General features: G+C 57.3%; 1 protein-coding gene across 11 annotated transcripts in view; it reads right to left on the bottom strand.

Moving 5' to 3' along the window:
- Positions 1-14,306, bottom strand: part of Sh2d3c (SH2 domain containing 3C) — a 28,965-nt gene extending 14,659 nt beyond the window's left edge. Inside the window, exons 1-4 of one of the 11 annotated variants that reach the window (XM_087183170.1) lie at positions 11,170-11,361; positions 7,676-7,785; positions 3,300-3,374; positions 2,618-2,657 (exon numbers count right to left, since the gene is read on the bottom strand). In XM_087183170.1, coding sequence (XP_087039296.1) covers positions 2,618-2,657; positions 3,300-3,374; positions 7,676-7,785; positions 11,170-11,193 — 249 coding nt within the window. In that variant the 5' untranslated portion in view covers positions 11,194-11,361. Of the gene's footprint in view, positions 1-13; positions 188-2,617; positions 2,658-3,299; positions 3,375-7,675; positions 7,786-11,169; positions 11,362-11,992; positions 12,438-12,757; positions 12,846-13,948 lie in introns of those variants that run through there. The other 10 variants (XM_087183169.1, XM_004849309.4, XM_004849310.4 and 7 more) reach the window with 10 other exon arrangements.
- Between the last annotated feature and the right edge of the window lie 1,402 nt (positions 14,307-15,708).

Below are 15,708 nucleotides of genomic sequence, written 5' to 3'. Positions count from 1 at the left end.
TCGGCGCCCTCACCTGCACCTGCACGAAGGAGCCGCGGTAGAAGCAGCAGGCGGCGGCGGACAGCGCGCTCCACAGGCTGCAGCGCTCGGCCATGGTGCGGCCGGGCAGGGGGCGGCGGCGCCGGGCTGGGGCGCGGGACCGACCGGCTGGGCACCGGCTGCGCTGCCTCTCGGCGGCGCGATTACCTCATCGCCTGGGCGGGGGAGGAGCGGGGAGGCGGGGCGGGGAGACCCCACCCTCCGGCCGGCGGGGAGGGGAGGGGGCCATTGTTCCTCCCTCCGGCCCCCACTCGCAGCCTGCGCCCCCCGCGCTCGGTCCCGCGCTAGCTCGGGCCGCCGGGAGCCGGGGCGCGGGGCTGAGGGCTGGCCAGGGGGTGTCAGGGGGCCTGGGATGCAGGAGGGAGAGGTGGGCTGGTGACGGCGGACTCTGGCCTCCCCAGCTCCCCGCACCCCTCCAGGACCACAGCCGGCAGGGACTTTTAATGAAATCGTATCTAAAACTGGAAAAAGAAAATCGCTGTATCTTTTGGACCCAGTCCTTTGTGGCCTCAGGAAATCTCCGGGACTCGAGTTTTCTCATCTCTGTTCCGGAGTCGCATCCCCGACTGGGGGTCCAGAGCGCCAGGGAAGCCCCAAGGGTCAGAGCACCAGCCGGGTTCACCCTGCCTCTCCCCTACCTTGATGCGCCCCCCCCCCCGCCCGATCTGCTCTTTGGAGAAACATCTGGAACATACAGCTAATACCTGTGTGACCTCAGGGAACTCTGAGTGTTTGTTGGCTGAGAGCCCGCATGGAAGTTGCCAGGCACAAAGTAAGTGCTCATCCAGGTGTAGTGGAGCACACCTGTAATCCCAGCACTGTGGACGCTGAGACAGGAGGATGGCCAAGAGTTCAGAGCCAGCCTGGGCTACTAGTGAGTTCAAGGCCAGCCTGAACTACATAGCAAGACCTTGTCTCCATCAATCAATCAATCAATCAATCAATAAAATGTAAGTGCTCAGGAAGCACCCGTTACTGCTTTCCAGCTTAGTAAACCCTAGGCTCATAGGCTCTTCAGAGGCCTGGCATCCAGACCCCTCGCCTCTCTGGGTCCCCGGTGTTTATTTCCTATAAATACACCTGAAGGGGCCGGGGATTTAGCTCAGTGGTTCTGCCGCCTGCCTTGCAGGCACAAGGTCCTGAGTTCGATCCCCGGTACCAAAATAAATAAATAAATAAATAAATAAATACACCTGAAGCTCTGAGCGTGGAGCCTGGCACTCTATGGTCTTGGAATTTTAGAACCAAAGGATTCCCACTGAGCTTTGGGGACTCTGGAGTTCCAGAAGCCGACTCTTCAAAGATGCGCACCTCAGGGCCGGACAGAGCTTTGGAAACTATTTATTCCAATACTTGTTGCAGGCTCAAAAATAAAACTAACATTACTTTGATTTTAGCCTTTGAGGGCTTGTTTAATCAGTTCCAGTGAGCAGGTGTTATTTCTTTTAAAATTTTATTGCACTATGGTCTCATAAAAGTGAAGAAGAGTTGGTTATTTTTGGTATCAGGGATCGAACTCGGGACCTTGCGCTTGCGAGGCAGGCGCCGGAACCACTGAGCTAAATCCCCAGCCCTATTTCTTTTAAAATTTAAAAAAAATCTACAGATTTAACTCCATAAACCAAAGGAAAAATGAAAAGCTGACAGTCCTCAGGGATCTCACTACCTTGCCTGGCAGCTAGGATTTGTGGGGTGGTGACACATGGTCCCTGTGCGCCCCATCTACCAGCTTTGCTCCCACACCTGTGGTCTACGGGTCCTGTCTTCCCTCTGACTCACCTGGGCCTGGAACCCCCTCCAGCCCACGCTGCCCTCTCTAGCTTTCCAATCAAGGAGAGTTGACAAGGGAGCGTCCACTGCAGAGGCCTGGCTTCCATGCTTCTTCCTCCAGGAAGCCTTCCTGGGTTCCCCCTCCCCTGCTCCCTGCTGGAAGTCACCCCCTATCTCTAGCTCCATGGCTTCAGACCAGAGCCTGCTGGGGACAGTGGGGGCAGGTTGGAGACACCACTGTGACCCCACTGCACACAAGCAAACACTGAGCTCAGAGGCGAAGTTCACACCCAGGACTGACGCTTGCATGGAGTGCATTGGCCAAGCCATTGTGTGCTTCTGCCCTGGTGCCTGGCTGGGCCGGGAGCCCTTTGACTGCAGGGCTCAGTGCCTGCGCCTGCCGTCCGCAGTGTGCCCAGTACTCAGCTCCGGGCTGGCCCAGGGGGGTGCAAGGCCAAGAACATCGCCTCGGGCCTCAGCATCTGCAGGCCCAGCTCTGGCCTGTGACAGCTGTGTGGCTGTGGCCGAGTCACTGCGCCTCAGGTTTCCCACTGTGAATGGTCACACAGAGCCCCTCCCTGCTCCCTGCCGGGAAGGAAGTCAGACCTGGCGCATGCTGCCCAGGAGCCAGCACAGGTCCCCACACAGCTCTCAAAGCGTCAGTTACCCCTGCCACCATTAGATGCTCATTTCGGAACAGCGTCTGCTAAGATCCCAGTGCCAGTGAACCCAGGCCCTGAGCCTCCCGCTGAGGTCTGGAGGCTCTGGCAGCCCTGTGGTCTCCCGACCCACGGCCCCGCCTTCTTACCTGCACGTAGTCCCCGCTGGCCTCCAGCTCTCCCGAGGCCCTGCAAGGAAGACAGACAGGTGAGTCCCAGCGCATGGCCCCAGGCCTAGGCCTCTGCCTACCTCCCGGGGCAGGCAGGCGAGCACCCGCTCCTCAGTGCCCCAGGGCTGGTCCTGAAGGCAGGAGGGGGCCCAGAAGAGGCAGCACTCACTGGGGTGGTTGGCCTGGCTGTGCAACCCTGGGCAAATGCCACCACCACGCTGAGCCTGGGTTTCAGCAAATCAGGAATAAAGCCAGCGCCTGCCTAATCATTTGTCCCAGGGAGTCATGAATGTCCCATGTGTAACACGGGTCTGGTTCCTGAATCGCTGGGACTCCGTGCTCTCCTGGTTCGCTGCTCCTGCTCCCTGCCTCCCTGCCCCTGACTGCAGGCATTGGAGGCCCCGTGGGTGCGGCCTTCTCTCCTCCTGGCCAGCACCCAGCACGCACAGAATGATTCCCCTGCTTTCCGGTGGAGCCTGGGGAGGCCTGAGAGGCCGTTTCTCTGGGGTCACAGTGGAATACATATCCCTCTTGTGAGGGCCACCAGGGGCCACCTCCCCCAGCCCCACCCTGGTGCCGGCCTTGGTTCTGGCGCTGCCACACCAGCTGTACAACCTAAGACAGCGCCTTCGGAGGTAGGAAGGCATCCTGGGCTACTCACATTGGTCCCCGTGCATCGTCCCATCTCAGTGACATGGCTGAGGTTACTGTTGTCATCTTCTGCTGCATCCTCCTGCTGATGTGGCCAAAGGATTTGCCTGACCCCAGCCACGCCCAGCCCAGCAGGGAACCGGGGAGCACTTGTTGGCCTCCTGGCCAGGACTGCAGGTCCTCCCATCTCTGTCACGTCCCCTCTGCTGCCAGGCAGCACCCGAGGTCACAGCCAAAGCCAATCATGGGCACACCTTCCAGGAAGGGGCTCCCACTTCTCTCTCTCTCTCTCTCTCCTTTTATCTCTCTCTCTTTTTTTTTTTTTGGTAGCGAGGATTGAACTCAGGACCTTGAGCTTGCAAGGCAGGCGCTGGAACCACTGAGCTAAATCCCGGGCCCTCCTTTTATCTTTCTTGAGATGGGAGTCTTGCTGTGTTGCCCAGGGTTGCCTCAAACTCCCAAGCTCAAGAGATTCTCTTGCCTCAGCCTCCCAAGTACCTCCCAACTACACAGGTATAATCTACCATGCCTGGTTAAACTTCTTTTTCTGTGTGTCTGGGTGGTGTTGGGGATGAACCCAGAGCCTCATGCACTCTGGGCAAGTGCTCTACCACTGAGGCACACACCCAGCCCTCTTATCTCTTGAGGAACAAAATTTATCTTCCCCTCCAAGGCCAGCTAAATATCATCAAGATGAAGGGTGCCATTATTGTGCTGGAAAACAGGCATAAACCAGGTCATGCTGTCCCCAGCCTGGAAGTCAGTAGTGAGCAGTCTGGCGGTTTCTGAGGTAGGGACCTCACCAACCCTCTATACATCAGGCCTCCCAGATCCTTCTGCCCCAGCCGCATCGGCCTCCTTGCCTGCTCATTCCTGCCACAGGGCCTTTGCACTTGCTCCGAATGCCATGCTCCAAATGTTCTTCCTCAGATGATCACCTTCACCTTCACCCCTGTTATTCAGGGCGCTGCTTAAAGTCACCTCCTCCGAGAAGCCTTCCTGGAGCACCCACCTAGAACACCTGTCCTCCTTCACGAACTTCCCAGCCCTGCTTCACTTTCCTCAGTTTTCCAATCCCTGCCTGAAATGACTGCTCCACTTTTATTTCACTGGACAGTTGGATGCTGCCACTAGGGTGTGGGCTTTGTCTCCAGCACCCCAAACCACCAGTCCCCAGCAGAGCACCGGGCACATTCCAGCAGCTCAGGAGCTTAAAGGGCTGCACGACCATCACATCTGTCATCTCAGGCTACAAAATGGGGAGGGAAGGCTGGACATCAGGGAAATATTTGCTCAAATACAAGAGTCTAAAGGGGAGGGTGTAATCCCAGCACACGGGAGGCTGAGGCAGGAGAATCGCTGTGAGTTCGAGGGCAGCCTAAACCACATAGTGAGACCCTGTCTCAAAAAAACCAAAAAATCAAACCAAACCAAAACCAACAACAAAAAACACAAGCTTAATATTCAAACAAAATAAAGCTGAGGTAGAAAATGAGTATTACAGGGTTCCTGGCTCCTTAGGCCAGGGGCTCCTCATTGAGAAAATGTTGGTCTTGACACTATGGGGTTCCTTGTTGCTGACAAGGCCTCCTGGAAGTCCCTCCTGACATCTAGCAACCGTCCCTCAAGCTGTCCTTGGCGGCGGTAGCTTCCTCAGCGGGGTAAGGTGGACTGGGGCCTTCCCGGGTGAGGTGTCCATCCCAGCCTTTCCGGCCATTCAGGCCCGGAAATCCTCCCACTTCTGGGAACAGAGGAGCCAGGACACTGGGATCGGCCGGCGCTTCCTCCAGCTTCCTGTCCACTTCCCCTCTGGCCCAGGGGTGGGAATGGAGCCCTGGGGATGGGGTGCCCACCCCAGAGGTCAGCCCGGGTGGGGTGGCTGGACCCAGTAGGGTGCTCAGGACAGCGGCCTCGGCAGGAAACCGAGGACACTGGGACAACAGCCCTCACCTCCCCAGCCCTCCAGAGCGTGCTGGGATTTCCAAGCCACATGTGACCATGGCCACCTACACTGGCTGCCATCGCTTGTCTGGACTGTGACCACCAGCCCCTCCCCCACCACAGCCCACGACTCACTCTGCAGTGGCCACCGCAGTCCTTTTAAGGGAAGTCAGCTCACAGCTGTCCCCTGCTCCCACCCTAGGCGTCGCCTCAGTGTCGCTCCAAATGAGAGCCCAGGGTCCCCTCACAACCCCGCAGACTGGCTCCTCAGCACCTATGCCCAATCATGCCTCTTACCTGGAAGCTTCATACTGACCTCTGCCCCTCAGCACCAGGGACCTCAGGGCCTTTGCACCTTCTGTCACCTCTGCTGAAGCCCTTTCCTTCCAGAGGTCCTCAGGATTCCCTCCCTGCTTCCTACAGTCTTCTTCTATGGAGCCCTTCCCTGGCCACTAGTCTGAAGCGTGACCTTCTCCACAGTGCTGAGACCACAGGTGTGGGCCACCCCACCTGACTTCAGCCCCAATATTCTGTAGGTGAATGAAAGTCCGAGCAGCCCCTGCTTCCCCAAGGACAAAGCCCAGTCCTCTTGGCTTGGCCCAGCTCTTTCTTCTCACCTTTCCTTCAATCACAGTCTCTTAAAACTTCCTCCAACTTCCTCCACCAAGCACCACTCCCTGAGGCCTCAGGGCCTTTGCACACGACATTCCCTCTGCTGTCGTATCCTCTCCCCTTTGCCAGGCTGCTCCTATTCAGTCTTCAACTCTCACTTTGCTTGGAGATTTCCAGAACAAGCTCCCCCTCATTCTGACAATCAAACCCAGGAACCCAAGCATCCGTTTGTAATTAATTAATTAATACCTTATTTTATAGATTTAAGACATTTTCCCTCTAATATTAGTAGTGAAATCAATAAGTAGTGACAATAGAGCCAAATCAGGCCCATTCATCAGCCACATTAATTATTTAAATAACCAACCCCTTTAATTGCCTGTATGAACTGATTTGTTCTGATAACTGATACCACTTATTGCATATATTCGCTTCATTAATTGCATTCATGAACAGTAATTAAAGCCCATTAGCCTTTATTTCCCCAGCGCGTATTTAAATCTGAACTTCATCTTCAGGAGCTCTGGCCAGGCCTGAAGGAGAAAGGGTCAGAGGCAGGGCTGCCCCAAGGGACCCTCGCTGTCCACCTCTGCAGAGCTCAGTCTCTGTCCCAGTTCCATCCTCCAGCATTCAGGGCCTGGTCACCCAGCCCCGGACGCTGCCACCTGCTTCCCACTTTCCTACCCTGCCCGAGCCCCCTGCCTCCTCTTCTGGGGCCCAACTTCCTTACCGAGAACTGGGCACACTCGGCCCTGGAGACCCCGGGGTCTCCCCACCCCGACCTCCACTCGCCCAGCCAGAGAGCCATGGGCATTGCCTGCTTGGCTCCTTCCTGCCTCAGGCCTTGGGCAGAGCGGCTGGAAAGCCCCGGGACTCCAGCCCTGGGCTGTGGGATTCCCTCTGGCATTAGCCCCTGCCCCGAACACCCCGAGGATGGGCCACCAGGGGCTGGATGGGTCCCTGCGCCTTCCTCACCTGGTGGGGAGAACCTGGGGGAGAGCAGATGGGTTCCGCTGTCCCCAGGCAGAGCTGAGGCTATTGAGCTCAAGGCTGCGGACTGACACTCAGGACCACCGCTTGCTGGGCGTGGTGGCACACACCTGTAATCCCTGCACTCAGAAGGCTGAGGCAGGAGGAGCGCTGCACCTTCAAGGCCAGCCTGGGCTTCAGAGTGAGACCCTGTCCCCCAAAAATAAAAGCCAAAACCAAAACAAAATGAAAACCAGTGCAGAAGAGCAAAGAGCAGGCAGTGGAGTGGTGACTGCATGCCTGTGACCTGGAAGCCCCTCGACAGCCCAGAGGACTGAGGCTTGGAGCTTTACCCAGGGTGCATGGCTGCTCCTAGCAAACAGTTTGGCCTGAGCTCAAGCTCTCTGCTCTATTTCTCGGCAGGATGGTCTCCCCTAGACATCAGGAGCTGCTGCTGAGTGGAAACAGGGGAAGCTGGGGAGCAGAGGGTGAAAAAAATAGTGTTTCAGGGCCGAGGATTTAGCTCAGTGGTTTCGCCACCTGCTGTGCAAGAGTAAGGACCCAAGTTTGATCCCCAGTACCAAAAAAAGATAGTGTTTCAACCAGGCAGGCTGGGTGTGGTGGTGCACACCTGTAATCCCTGCACTTTAGGAGGCTGAGGCAGGAGGATCTCTGCAAGTTCAAAGCCAACTTGGGCTACATAGTGACTTCAAGGCCAGCCTGGAAGACATAGTGAGATCCTGCCTCAAAAAGACAAAATCCTAGCAGGAGCCCAAACCCAAGGCCAAGAAGGGGGAAGGGGTGATGGAGAAAAGACCCTCTAGGCTCCCAGGGGTCCCCAGCTGGGAAGTGGGAAGCCGTTACCTGGGCAAACCCCCTCCATGGGCCTGTTTCCTCTGCATAAGCAGCTCCGTTCCTGGCACTTCCTGGGTCCAGGCTGAGGAGAAACGCTGTATCTGCCATCTGTCTGGGTCCTCAGCGTACAAATGAGGAAACTGAGGCTCAGAGAGGGGAAAGGCTCCCTCCCTGGATGTCTGAGCTGCTGAGTGTGTAGCCCCTGAGCCCCAGGCCTCCCAGGTCAGGCAGCCTGCAGACAGGGCCCCCTGGGGGGGGTGCTGCTGCAGTGGGGAGTGGTGGGAGTGGGGGATGGCCCGTCCTTCCCCAGGCAGCCAGGTTCCCACAGCCCGAGGCGTCTGGGGGTCTCGGGGACTGTGAGAAAGTCTCCACAGGAAATGAGAGCCCAGCCCGGAGCAGCTGGGCCCATTCAGATGACAAGGACGGGCGAATGGCGTGAGCCCAAGGAGGCCGCAGGGCCCCGGCCCAGCGCCCCCTCCCCACTGGGTAATCGCTACCAGATGCCCGGCCACTGACGTCACTCGCAGGCCTAGAGAGGGTCTTGGGACTCCAGGGAGCCGGGAATGCTTGGACCAGAATCAACATTCCAAAAGGAAATGAGCGGGGGTCGCAGCCGTGGCTGCTTTTTGGTGCCTGGCACTAGGGCCCGGGCAGGGGCAACACTGGGTGCCCCAGCTCTCCTTCAAACAGCTCCCCTGGGATGAGGGCCCCAGTGGTTCGATGGGAGGCAAAGGACACTTGGGCAATGCAGTACTGAGGGAAGGAGAACGGTTTCAGATCCTCCTAAGGGGAGAGAGTGTCTGAAAACACGTAGGAGCAGGCCCTCCAGCCTGAGGCCAGCTGTGGCTCCCATCTTGCCAAGCCAAGGCCAAGCCATTTCCCCTCTGATTTCTCCTCTTGCCACTCCCTATCTCCCCCATCCTGCTCTGGTCTGGTTACTCTGGGCTCTGTCTTTGCTTCTGAAACATGCTGAGGACTCTCCTACTTCAGGACCTTTACACATGCTCTCCCCAAACCTCAATAAGCACTTTCTCTGACAGCAAAAGGCTTTGTCCCTCACCTCCTTTGTTCAAACATCACTTCCTCACAGAGACTTTTTTTTTGGAGGGTACCGGGGATTGAACTCGGGACCTTGCACTTGGCAGGCAGGTGGAGGAACCACTGAGCTACATCCCCAGGCTCTCACAGAGACATTTTTCTGACTAATCTTCCTAAATTGCCACCACCAGCCATTTCCCCCAAGACCAATTCCCTCACTTGATTTTACATTTTCTTGGTGGCTGTTTTCTCTCCTAGTTGTCCACATAACTCATCTGTCTGCTTTACCATCTCTCTTGCCTGCACTGGCATTAGGGTTCCAGGGTAGGGTCTTCGGGGCTCACTGCTGTCTCCCCAGAGCCTAGCAGCTTGAGAATCTCAGTAAATATAAACATGAGTGAAATGCTAAATCCACTGAGATCCCCAGCACATTATTTCCTTTTGTTTCTTGGTTTTGTTCACTTGTTTTTGAGACAGGGTCTCAATAGGCAGTCCAGGCAGGCCTTGAACTCATTATGGAGCCCAGGTTGGCCTCAAACTCACAGCAATCCTCCTGCCTCAGCCTCCTGAGTGCTGGGATTACAGGCATGTGTCACCATACTTGGCTGCATCTCATTATTAAGTCAGCATTGTAAAATGGGTTTCCATCACCTCCTGCTCAGGGTGTTCACCTCCTGCTCAGGGTGTTATGTAAAGTCACGTAAAATAATGGTAGACAAGGGCTGGGGATTTAGCTCAGTGGTGCCGCTGCCTGCCTCACAAGTGCAAGGTCCTGAGTTCTATCCCTTGTAGGGCAAAAAAGAAAAAAGTTAATTTGTATAAAATAATGGTAGACCAAACTTTGAGGTTTTTACTTACAGGTGGGGAAAAATGACCTGTAGGTTAAGATCTTGGAGCTGGAGATTTAGCTCAGTGATGCTGTGCCTGTCTCGAAAGCCCAAGGTCCTGAGTTCAATCCCCAGCATCACAAAAACAAACAAAGATCTTGGCCTTGGGTGTTGGTCAGGCCCTCTCCAACCCTCAGGCCTCACCCATAGAGTAACAGAGGCACCCACTCTCCAGGGCTCGTCAAGGCTGAGTCACCCACTGTGAGCCACTGTGAGCCGCACCAGGACCATCTCCTGAGACCCTGGCCTGACACCTGCTGTAGGGCTGGGGTGGGCAGTGTCAGAGCCCCCGACTCTCTCCAGGCCTCACTTCCTCCTCTGTGCTGTGGGCTGAGGGGGCTCCAAGGCTCTGGGCCCTGCAGTCTCACCAAAGGAGGCCCTGGTCCTTGGGTGCTGGGCAGGAGCTGGCAGCCCCTCCTCCCTCCTTCCTGCTCCTCTCATGATCTCATGGTGAACAGAGCACCAGGAAACTCCTGCAGCCTCACCTCTTCCCCTTCCTTCCTCCTGCTCCAGGTGCACCCTGCCTCCCAGGGGCTGGGGACCGACACCTTGTGCAGCCACTGGATGAGTGTCCCTCTCTGGTTGCTCAGGCAGGGGGCCCATCCTGCTCTCTGGGGGTTCTTACCCCCCAAGAAGGCCAACGCAGGCCCTTGTGGGCTACTGGGGAGCAGATGCCTGGAGTCAGCAGGGCCATTGTGGTCATGAAAGAGAGGGATTCCCCTGGTGCCTGGCACAGGGCTGAGGTTTGGGGACTCTTGGGAGAAATGTTCACAGGACTTGGAGGGCAGGTAGGACACTGGGTCTCAGGGCACCAGGACAATGCTTCTAACTCCCCTCCCCAGAACTTCTGGATACTCAGGTGATGGTGGGGGAGTCTGTCCACTTCCTCTAATAGCTCCAGGCCAAGCCTGAGGCCAGGACTAGCAGGCTTCTGCCTACAGGGAGAAAGGCTTGGGTGGGTCTTGACTTGACCTTCTTGAGGCCCAAGACCTTCACTCACAGCCCCTGGCCCCAAGGGAGGGGTGTGTATTTCAAGGGTTAGTGCACCGCCCTGCTTCCAGCTTCCACTTACAGTGTCAGACTGGCAAGCAAACCTTTCTTTCCTCATCCACAAATGGGGGTGCTAAAAATCCCTCTCTCCTTGGACTGTCCTGAGGAGCAGATGAGCAGATGCCCAGCCTGAGCAGAGGCAGGGCTGGGGACAGAATTATAGCCAAAGAAAGCTGGCTTGGAATAGTCCAGATGGCCAGGCGTGGTGGGTGGCACACGCCTGTAATTTCAGCACTCTGGGAGGCTGAGGCAGGAGGATAAAAAGTTCAAGTCCCATCTGGCCTATTTAGTGAGATTCTGTCTCAAAATTTAAAAAATTAAAAAAGGCCTGGGGACACAGTTCAGTGCAAAGGCCCTGGGTTCAAGAACACATGCGCGCGCGCGCGCACACACACACACACACACACACACACTTTCCAGATGCCAGACCCATACCCAGGTTTGTAAATCTCTCCTGGGGTGCGAAACTCCCCCTGCTGCCACTCGTGCCTTGCGCTGGCCCTGCCCGGGCCCAGATCAGTCACTCACCTTCGAGGCCCCAGCGTGGGGCATCTCCTGCCCACTGCAGTCATGGTTCCCCGCGGTGGGCCCCAGCAGCAGCCTGGAGACCTCCTCAGAAAAGCTACCGCCTTTCTCAGACCACCAAACCACGGAGCTCAGAGCTGGACTCCAGGGGCGGAGCTTGACCTGTAGACCCCGCCCCTCCACGCCTTTCTGCCTTCTGGCCTGCCCCCTTCACCGCCTACTCCTCCAGTGGAAAGACCCGCCCCTCCGCTTCCTCCCTCGCTCCGCCCCTCCCCCCCCGTCAGTCTAAAGCAGGGGAGGCCACGCCCCCAGAGCGCACTCCTCCCACCCTTCTCGCTCCGCCCCGCTCCCCCGCCCGCTTTCCCTACAGTTCGCCCTGCCAGGAAAGGCCACGCCCCTAGGCACGCCCTCCCCGCCCCTCTCCCGTGAAGGAATCAGCGTCCTTGGGGGGAGGAAGCTCCCAGGCTCCCAGGCTCCCTGGCTTGGGGAACCTCAAAACTCCCGGGGGCCTACTGGGCTCTTATCGCTGCACATCCCGCCCCTCCACGCCTGATTGAGACTGAATTCAGGGAGAGGGTGTCCAGAGAAGGAGCCTGGGGCGCCCGGGGATGTGCAACCCGGCTGGGACAGAGGACTTCCCCACTGCAGTTCGGTTTCTCATCTACTATTTGAAACAGTTGCACCCTCTTGCTAGTTTTCTCTGAAAATGTTACAGGTCAGGGTCAGCACAGTGCCTGGTTGTAGTGAGCACTGCAGATTTCTTCTTTTCGGCCCAGATGTTCCGGGGCGGGGGACACCATCCCTCCCGCCCCTGGCCAGCACGTACCCTTCTGAGCACGCATCCCGGGGAACTCTGCCCAGCTCGGTGCCTGCTGTAGGGTCCTCAGGCTTTCTCATAGGGTCCGAAGGGCCGGGTCCCCCTGCCGGCATGTCCTCCAGGAGGCCACCAGCCTCCACCACATCCCTGGCTGCCTCCAAGCCGGGTGGGTCAGGCAGACCTCGAGGGGCCACCTCCTGGGCCTTCTGGGTGGCCTTTTTGTCCCGAGCCTTCTTGAGGTTGGGCCTAGGCATGGTGCCCATGTGGCTATACATGTCACTGGAGCGGGCATAGGCTGAAGGGCTCTTGGGAATTGTCACCATGTCATCCTGTGTGGCTTCGAAGGTGTCAGGCTCCAGAGGGGGCCGGATACTGATGGGGGCCGAAGATCGTCTCAGAGTGAAGGACCGGGGAAGGTTGGAGAGACTCCCAAGGCCCTTGAACTTGAAGAGCTCTGGAAAGCAGGAAGCGAAGGAAAGCAATCATTGACAATGCCAGCAGCATTGATTTTTTTTGGGGGGGGGGTTACCGGGGATCGAACTCGGGTCCTTGTGCTTGTGCAGCAGGCAGCAAAACCACTGAGCTAAATCCCTGGTCCCAAGCAGCACTGATAATAATAATAAAAACTACACTGCAGCCTGAATCCCAGCACATGGGAGGCGGAGGCAGGAGGGTCTTCATGAGTTTGAGCCCAGGCTGGGCTCCACAGTGAGCTCAACAAAGAAACAAAAATAACCATTGACATGAACCTGGGGGCTGAGGGAGCGTCCATACCAGCCTCTATGTGGAGGGTTGGGGGAAAGGAGCAGGAAGTAGTCGCCGATCCAAGGGTCGTCCACCCGCCCATCTGGGGTCCTCTCCTTCCTGTGCTCCGTTCCTAGCTCAGCCACAGTGCTCAGGTGATACCATCTTTCCCTCACTTCCGGAAGGGTACGGAAGCTGTGAGGTCACTGCTTCCTGCCCCCATTGTGGGACTATCCTCGCTCATGGCTACCACCATCCAAATGAGTAAAAAGGAAAAACTGGCATTTTCCACTTTCTTAGCGTCCTCCGCCTCTATCCTCATACCCACTCTGGGACGTAGGTAGGAGGTTCCCCTAAAGGTGGAAACTCAGGTCCAGAGAGGGAGAAGGACTTGCTCACGTCACGCAGCAAGGCTGTGGCTGAGCCAGATGAAGGCCCATGGCTGGGGACTGTGGGGCCCGGCAGCTTTGTCCCCAGCCCTGCCTGACTCAGCCCCCCATACTGTCCCCCAGTGCTCTGCTCTTAAATGGCTCTGCATGGGAGAGATTGCACCATGGGCCAGAAGGGGGCCAGTGACAGCCCAGCTTCTCAGCACCTTGAGCTCTGTTTCCTGAGCACCAGGGAGCCAGAGGGACAGTAGTGGGAACAGCAAGGAAAACTGAGGCCCCAAGTCCGGGGATGGGATCAAGCCCTACTCCTCACCCCATGGGAACCCAGGCAAGCCTGGGCCTCAGTATTTTCACCTGTGGAACGCACAAACATGTGCACACGCATGATGTCAGATCAGAGCACACAGGGGACAACAGTGTGCTGGGGCCGGTAGGGGCTCAACTGGGGAAAGAAACACAGCAGTGGGTGGCAGTGGCTCGCCCTGGAGCTGTTTTAGGACTTCCAGCCTCACTGCTGATGGGAATGTGGGGCAGCCCCCCACAACGCCGTGTGACCGTCTCCCTTGCCCAGCTGTGAGATCAGAGACTGAGATGCGGCGAGGGACAGAGACAGATGCAGAGACAGACAACCGAGTGGAGAGCTGAGCACCAAACCAGCCGAGAGACAGAAAGAGGAGAGACGGGGCCAGAGTGTGGACAGATGGGGACATGGCGAGATGCTGAGGACAGGCAGAAATGGACAGAAAGAGAAACAGAAAGGAGACAGTGGCGACAAGCCAGATGCAGGGAGAGCCGAGGGGACAGACACAGGGATGGGGACAGCCGCACTCACTGAACTTTTTGCTGGACTTCTTGGGCCCCTCCGTCATCTTGGCGAATGGTGTGAAGCCCCTGGCCAGCTTGACATCGGGGTTTCGATGCCTCCCCCACCCGTTCCCCTTTCTCTCGCCCTCCCCGGCTTCCTCTGTGTATTTTTAAACCCGCGAGACTCCCACAGCCCCACCCCCACCCTCTCCGCAGGGGGCGGGGGCTGGGGCCTCCCTTTCTGCCCCCAGGGCCACTTCCTGGCCTCAGCCCCAGGGGCAGGGGGCACAGCGCAAGCCCATGGGACCTGGGTGGGCCGGGAAACAGACCACAGGCTCTGGGATCAGCGCCCACTGGGCTGGGGCCATGGGGGACCTGCCAGCCTCCATCTGGGGTCTGGGATGACACTTTATCCCAAGCCTCGGTGCCCAGGAGACAGACTGACAGCTGTGACAAGCAGAGTGTTGTGGGTAGGCCTGGGGCTCTGGGCCATTGGGCCCAAGTTCAGCTCTTGGCAGGCCATTTAGTCACAATGTGATCTTGGACTAGGAGCACTTCCCGAGCCTCAGTTTGCTTCCTTTGTTCCGTCCGCCAAGCAGAGCCTGGCACAGAATCCATGGCTGCTGAAGCATGGTTGCTCTTTTCCAAGCTAGCAGGTACCTGAGGACTTGATCTTCCACATCTATAGGACAGAGATGGGGAAACTGAGGCACAGAGTGGCAGAGGGGTTTCCCTAGGTCTCACAATGAGTCAGTGACACAGTCTGGGTTACAACTTGGCTTTCCAAACCAGCTGTGGTGGTGCATGCCTGTAATTCCAGCACTTGGGTGGCTGAGGCAGGAGGATCATTTTGAGTTGAGGTCAGCCTGAAGGACAAAGCGACACCCCCTAGCCCCCAGGGCTGGTGTTCTTCCACCTTACAACTTCCTTTGTGTTGGCTGTGTGTGTGCCCTGGGGATGGAACCCAGGGCCTGATGCATTTGCTACCACAGAGCCACACCCCTCGCCCAGCCTTGGCTCCCTTGTCCTCGTTCCCGGGCTGGGACCCTGGCTGTGAGAGAGGGGCTCATGTTTGTATGGGCCCTTCCTGCATCCTCCATGTTGATAATGGCCCCCAAGTCATGCCAGAGGGAACAGGAAGCTGCTTGTCCAGCCACACAGTATGCGGGGCTAACTTCCACAGAGGCCACCTCCCCAGGCATGGCAGGTGGATGCGGTCCTGTGGGGAAGCACCTGGATGAGCCATTTTACTTTTTTATTTTTATCATCCTGGGGATTGAACCCATGGCCTGTGCACTAAGCCACATCCTCCCCAGGCCCTTTTAAAATTTTATTTTGAGATAGGGTCTCGATACATCAAGTTGCCCAGGATGGGGCTGAACTCGCCATCCTCCTGCCTCCGCCTCCCAGAGTACTGGGATTATAGGTGTGGGCCACCACACCTTGCTCAAACTGAGCCTTCTGATAGGGTGAAAAGAACCCCAAGGGCCTGTGGGGATGGGACTCAGCCCTGAGGTCATGCAGCAGAATCCTGCTCCCAGACAGGCCCGGATGCCCCCCGTGCTTGAAGTGCCAGCAAAAGGGCAAGGTTTCTGGGCCGTGGACTTTGGGGCAAGGGTCCCCAACCCCAACCCTACTGCTGAGCCAGAAGCCCCCACAGACTATCATTTAGATCCACAAACAGACCCAGTAAGCAAATCCTGGTACTTGTCCCCACTTCACAGATGAAGTTGAGGAAACTGAGGCCAAAGAGGAGCAGATATCAGACAGACAGCCAGGCTTCCAAAC

Source organism: Heterocephalus glaber, unplaced genomic scaffold (assembly GCF_053883595.1).
Source record: "Heterocephalus glaber isolate CG9 unplaced genomic scaffold, H.glaber_assembly_v1.0 deba00001479, whole genome shotgun sequence".
Lineage (NCBI taxonomy): Eukaryota > Metazoa > Chordata > Mammalia > Rodentia > Bathyergidae > Heterocephalus > Heterocephalus glaber.
This window is presented reverse-complemented; position numbering and strand designations above follow the sequence as displayed.